This window comes from Durio zibethinus, chromosome 18 (genome assembly GCF_047325235.1).
Source record: "Durio zibethinus cultivar Kanyao isolate XHJ-2024 chromosome 18, ASM4732523v1, whole genome shotgun sequence".
In the NCBI taxonomy this organism is placed as follows: Eukaryota; Viridiplantae; Streptophyta; class Magnoliopsida; order Malvales; family Malvaceae; genus Durio; species Durio zibethinus.
In genome coordinates, this window is record NC_143179.1 from 334866 (window position 1) to 341314 (window position 6449).

Sequence of the window (6449 nt, forward strand, 5' to 3'; positions counted from 1 at the left end):
ATCAATGCTTTACAAATAATAAAAAATAAATAAAGTCCAAAACTTCAAAATTATTTTATCACATATTTATATATTTTAAATGTAAGATAAATAATATGTAAATGTTCTATAAAAAAATATCCAGATTAATTTTAAAAGAGATTTTAATTTTTAATTTTTTCATCGGAATGATCACAATAACTTTTATTTAAATGAGGATAAAGATTATAAATTATTTAATATAAAAATATTTGGATAAATCTAACTTTTAATATTTGAAACATTTTTAAAATTTAAATAATAAGACTATTTGATAGACAACTACAATTAAAGAAGTATCCTACTTGTCAATAATATAGATTGTATTATATGTAAGCAAACATTATCAAATAATCATGTTTCTTGTAATATAGTATTATATTTAATTTGTAGGTTTATTGTGTTCACCTTTATATATATATATATATATATATATATATATGAGGAGAATTCACTTATACTAATGTAAGTATTACATATTTTTTTTATCATTAGATCAAAATGGCTAAGTATAAGTGTTATAGATTTAATTTTAATCTAAAAATTAAAAAAATGTGTAACACTTACATTAGTATAAGTAGATCCCTATTCTATATATATACTAGAAATAGCCACCTCATAACACAAAGCTAGAGAACTATTATTATTTTGAATATATTTAGAATTAATATAATACATAATTTAATAGGAGTATTATAGTAATTTTTAAATAAAATGTCACATGTCAACTTTTAATAAAGTAATCATAAGAACATTTTCGTAATTATGATAAAAGTATTATAGTAATTTTGATAAATTATGATAGGAGAGTCATTTTTATAATTATAGTTGGAAGGCATTATAATAATATTGGCAATTATGGTAGGAGGGGCATTTTAATAATTATGATAGAATAAGCATTATAGTAATTTTGATTAATTATATATAGTAGGAAGGGTATTTTCATAATTATGGTAGGAGATCATTATAATCATTTAGGACATGTGTTAACTCTTCGTTAAAAAACCATAAGGGCATTTTGGTAATATCAATGAGAGATTAGTAATTTAGTATGTTGTTAATTTTAGTAATTTAACATGTAGTTAATTTTACATTATATTAAATTTTAATATATGTAATCTAATAAGGGTATTATTGTAATTTTAAAATAAAATATTATATATCAAATTTTTATGACACGATGATAAGAATATTTTAATAATTTAATATGTGATTAATTTTATATTATATTAAAATTTAATACGTAATTTAATAAAAATATTATATTAATTTCAAACAAAACATCGTGTGTCAACTTTACATAAAACACTCATAAAGATATTTAATTAATTATGGTAAAAGATATTATAGTTATTTTGATTAATTATAGTAAAAGAGATATTTTAATCAATTACGGTGGTAAGAGTATTGTAATAATTTTAATCAATTATGATTAAAGAGGTATTTTAAGAATAATGATAATAAAAGCATTTTAGTAATTTTAACTAATTATGATAAAAATGGTATTTCATAATTATGATAAAATGTGCAATATAATAATTTTTTTTTATGATTAACAGGGCATTTCTACAACTATTAAAAAAAAAAGGCATTATAATCATTTTGATAATGTGTCAGTTTATTATTAACCAAACTAAGAAGCTTTTTTTAGATTGCCTAAATGTAGTTTATATATAAAGGATGGATTAACTTACATATTATAAAATTTTTTTAATTTTACATATTTTTTTATTATTAATTTTAAAAAATCCAAATAATAAAAAATAAATAAAAATAAAAAATAATTTAACCTCATCTCTAAGACTATTAAAATTAATTATTAAAAAATATATAAAATTAAAAAAATTTTAAAAGTAAGTTGATGCTCTTCATATATATATATATATATAAGCCCATTCTTCTCTTGCACCGAATTTCTAACAACGAAACGCTTTTTAGATTCGTTAATCCCGACCTTTCCCGTTATTCAATTGAAGAAATTGAAGTAAGAGAAGAAAAACAATGGCCGGAATTGGACCTTTAACTCAAGACTGGGAGCCCGTCGTTATTCGAAAAAAAGCTCCAAGTGCCGCCGCCAAGAAGGATGAGAAAGTCGTCAACGCCGCTCGTCGAGCTGGTGCCGAGATCGAATCCATCAAAAAATGTATTCTTCTTTTCACTCGTTTCTTGAAAAAAAAAAAATCAGCATTTCAGTTATATCGTCCTAAAAAAGCCCCAATGAATTACAATTTCTTTTCTCAATTAGGGTTTTTTTTAGTGAAAATAGAGGGTAATAAAAATTCCATTTTTTGTAAATGGGAATTTGCAGCAAATGCCGGGACTAATAGGGCAGCATCAAGTAGTACTTCTTTGAACACAAGGAAGCTTGATGAAGAAACTGAAAATCTTTCCCGTAAGCAATATTTTATCCCTTTTTTTGTTATTTTTTCTATACGCAGTTATATCTGAATTATAAATGGTTTAATGCTTATGTATGAAATTCCCAATTTATTGCTCAAAAGAGAATAATAGTTTCGAAATTGAATGTATTTTTAATGGGTTTATTTAGAATAGTGATTCAAACATTTCTTTAGGAATTTATGTGTTGGGATTATTTTAATTTTGTGTTATGTTTTTAGATGCGAACAGATTGTCGATTTAGAGTAGGTTGTTTGGGAATGTTTAATCTTCTATAACTAGTAGTTTTTATTGGCTTATTAGCATAAGGGATTTACCAAATGGTTTTGCAATATCAGTGGAGGGAAAGGTTTTATGAATTTACTTCTATTGATGGCTGTGTGTGTGTGTGTGTGTTTTTGTTTCCTCTTTCTTATGTGAGGTTAGGAAACCATACAAATTTAAATGCACCTGTATGTGCTTTTTTAAAATGCCTTGATTACCTTCTCTTTTCTGCTTTTTGGGGAAAAAAATGAGACATGAATAGGTGGCATTGGTGGTGTTGGAGTTGGCGGTATACTAGCGATAAAACCGACTTAGCTGGTGCATGTATTTTTTTTGTTCACTTTCTACTGGCAGTATCTTGTCCTAGAGTGTTGGGTTGTTTTTTGATCATGCACACGCTGAATTATCTTTATTCTATATTTGTTGCTCTGGAAGCTCAATTATTCTTTTATGATTTATCTAGATATTGCTTTTGTAATTTGCCATATTCTTTTATAACAACCATGGCTTACCTTATCATAGATTTTGGTCATCTTCTCCATAATGAATGAGATGGTTTTACATTTACACAGTTCACAATTACAATATGATATGATCCTAATCCTGGCCTCCAATAATTTGTTGAATGCCTATGTTTAATGTATATATTCTACCTGCCCTACTCACTGCATGTGTTTTCACCGGTTTTCAACTTATGTAGAACCTTTGTTTTTTAGGGTGATTCCATTATAATTTTTTAATTGGTGTTTAAACTTGTGAACAGATGATCGAGTCCCAACTGAACTGAAGAAAGCCATCATGCAGGCTCGAATGGACAAGAAACTTACCCAGGCTCAACTTGCTCAGGTCTCTCTCTGTGCATGCCTGCACATGCCCTAGGAGTGTGATGAGTCTTTATTTAATTTTAAGTTCTTTCATTGAATATTTCTTGTCATCTCACAGTTGATCAATGAGAAGCCTCTGATCATACAAGAGTATGAATCTGGAAAAGCCATCCCTAATCAACAGATAATCGGTAAACTGGAGAGGGCTCTTGGTGCAAAGCTTCGAGGGAAGAAGTGAGGTAGATCTTGTAGAAACAACAAACAGAACTCTTGTATCTTGCAGTGTCTTGAGTCCTAAAACTTGGTGGTGTAAATGAATGTTTTCTGCCATTATCGTGGCTCGCTTGTAAGAACAGTATCTTTTACCGTGTTTGATGAGTACGACTATGATATGAAGTGTGTTCTTGACTGTTACATGGGATTTTCTGTGCCGTTTTTTGTTTGCTTTTGTTGGTTTCAAATTATTTCTTGTCACACACCTTTCGATAAACAGATGCATGTATCAGCTATAAAAAACACCAGTAAGTATGCAGGGGAGGAGCTGGAGCTAGAAGGGGGCAGGTAAGGGCCACAGCCTCTCAAAAAATTGTTTACCTCCTTTATTATACAATAATAGGTCCTATCTAATTATTATTTTGGTCTCCTCTTCCCCTTTGAAATCATTGTTTGGTCCTTGTATCAATTTCTTGCCTTGTCCTATGTAAGATGGTAACATGATTTTGCTTGCACTGGCTCCTTTGTAATCTGATTGTCAGGTAGAATGAAGTGAGATTAAATAAAATCTCAAGGATGATTATTATGGTAGGGGAAGGATGGGATTTGTAAAGAGAACGTCATTCTCGTGTATGGTGTTATTCAATTATCTCAAAAAGGATGATTCTTTTTAATCTTATAGGATTTATACTATAAATGATTTTATATTCCTTTTCTAATCTCTAAAATTTATATTCAAAATTAATTTAAATTAATGGTAATATTGACAATTTCAAAATCTGTACTCTGCAGAATAAGATAATCCAACCTATTGAGTGTTGCAAAATGACATCCTTTGGCACGCCGCACACCATCACTAACCGCCGTATCTTCCCATGAGTTTGACAATTCCAATGCCATTTTCCGCATTTTTTTTTACCTCCACATGGGCTGCATTAACGCCCTCTCAACAGCAGTATCAAAACCAAAATATTTGTGGATTGCACATTTAAAATCTAACATTAAGATGTAAGTTGGCTTCCAATTCAGAAGGGTTGTTAGAATATTTTTGAGTTGTGTGGGTATTTTTTATATTATATAGTTAAATGGGCTTTAGAATTTTGAGTTTGTGAGAACTATTAATTTGTTGGCCAAATTTTATATATAGTTTTGAATCTTTTGTTTATATAAAATAGTTTTAATTTTTTTGTATGGATTTAACGTGTTGTTGTTTTTTATTTTTTTAGATTTTATTCTTTTATATATATAAAATAGTTTTTAATTTTTGTATGAATTCAATGTCTTGTTTTTTTTTTTTTTAGATTTTATTCGTAAATATTTTTAATATTTTTTTTGGTGAAAAACTAAAATGTTATTAAGTATTTATATTAATTCTATCAGTTTATATATTTAAAATGGACTAAACAAATTTGAATCTTTTGATTGAAAAAAAAATCTATATAAAAAAAGAGAAAGACAAGGAAAAAAAAGAATTTAAAATAAATATTATATTTGTAAAGATTGTTAATTTAAAATAATTATTTTTCAATTTTACTAAATACAAAAAATTATTGATTTATACTTTTAAAAAGAAAAAAAATATTAATGCCCATGGCGAAGCTAGGAAGATTTTACTAATAATATGAAAAAATAACTTTTGACTTTTTTTTTTTCTGAAAAAGGTTAAGCTCAAAGGTATGTAAATAGATATAATTTTCAAATCACAAATTCACAGTCAAACTATCAAAATATAATATATCTTGTTTATTTTTTTACCATCCAAAAACTATATTACCTTTCTACTAAGTATTCGATAATTAATTAAGAAATTGTTTGAATTCAAACGAAGTAACAATGCAACACGATCGTGTCACTTTTGACTTTAATTATATCGTGACCGCATTAAGTGTCAGGAGTTTGGCATGATAGGAGCATTTTCACTGTACTGCACCCATTTTTGTTTACCGGAGAAGAAACTCTACTCTCCCATGAACAACTGGTCCCATTTTACCTATTGGACAGTCAACTACTCTCCACCAAGCAGTCGGTTATCTTTCTTTAGTAGTGTCGTGCACGGTTAAAAATAAGCTTAGAAAATTTGAATGTCCTTCTTTCCGAATATTTGCTCTGCGTAAATATAATTAGCATCACCATAGTAATTAAATTGTATGCAACCTGACAAAATATAAATATAAATATTTTTAAATATTTATTTTAAAAAATTATTATGTTATATATATAACTAATTTTAATAATTTTTGTTATTTATTAATTTCATAAATATTAAATATATATTATATATTTTATTATATGTAGGGGAGAACAATAATCTATTTTAATAGAAAAAATCAATCAAAAATCAATTCATAAACTAAATTAGTTACAATATTCTCAATTAAATAAATTAAATTGGTTTTCAATACTGAGTAAGGATGTAAGCGAATAAAATTTTTAATAAACGATTCGTGAACATGTTCGATCTCTATTCATTTATATTTATTTATTAAGCTTAACAAATGATTTTGAATATTATTTGTGCTTTCGTTTATTAAATGAATCATATAAGAATAGTTTTTTGTTCGTTCATTTATGTTCACGAATAAACTCGTTTACGGTTCGTTTACAATTCATTTGTTTATTGTACGTTTGCTATTTGTTTATAATAATACTAATAAAATTACATTTTTATCCTTTATTCTAATTTTATTTTAAGGTTCATTTGTTTGGGTTCGTTTATGTTTATTTAAAGTTTAT

General features: G+C 26.7%; 1 protein-coding gene across 1 annotated transcript; it reads left to right on the top strand.

Moving 5' to 3' along the window:
• The first annotated feature begins 1909 nt into the window (after window positions 1-1909).
• On the top strand, window positions 1910-3917 carry LOC111300209 (multiprotein-bridging factor 1b). Its single transcript, XM_022895849.2, has 4 exons — window positions 1910-2161; window positions 2327-2410; window positions 3443-3525; window positions 3622-3917. The coding sequence occupies exons 1-4, from the start codon at window positions 2020-2022 to the stop codon at window positions 3739-3741; spliced, it is 429 nt and encodes a 142-aa protein (XP_022751584.1). The 5' UTR covers window positions 1910-2019; the 3' UTR covers window positions 3742-3917.
• The last annotated feature ends 2532 nt before the right edge of the window (window positions 3918-6449 follow it).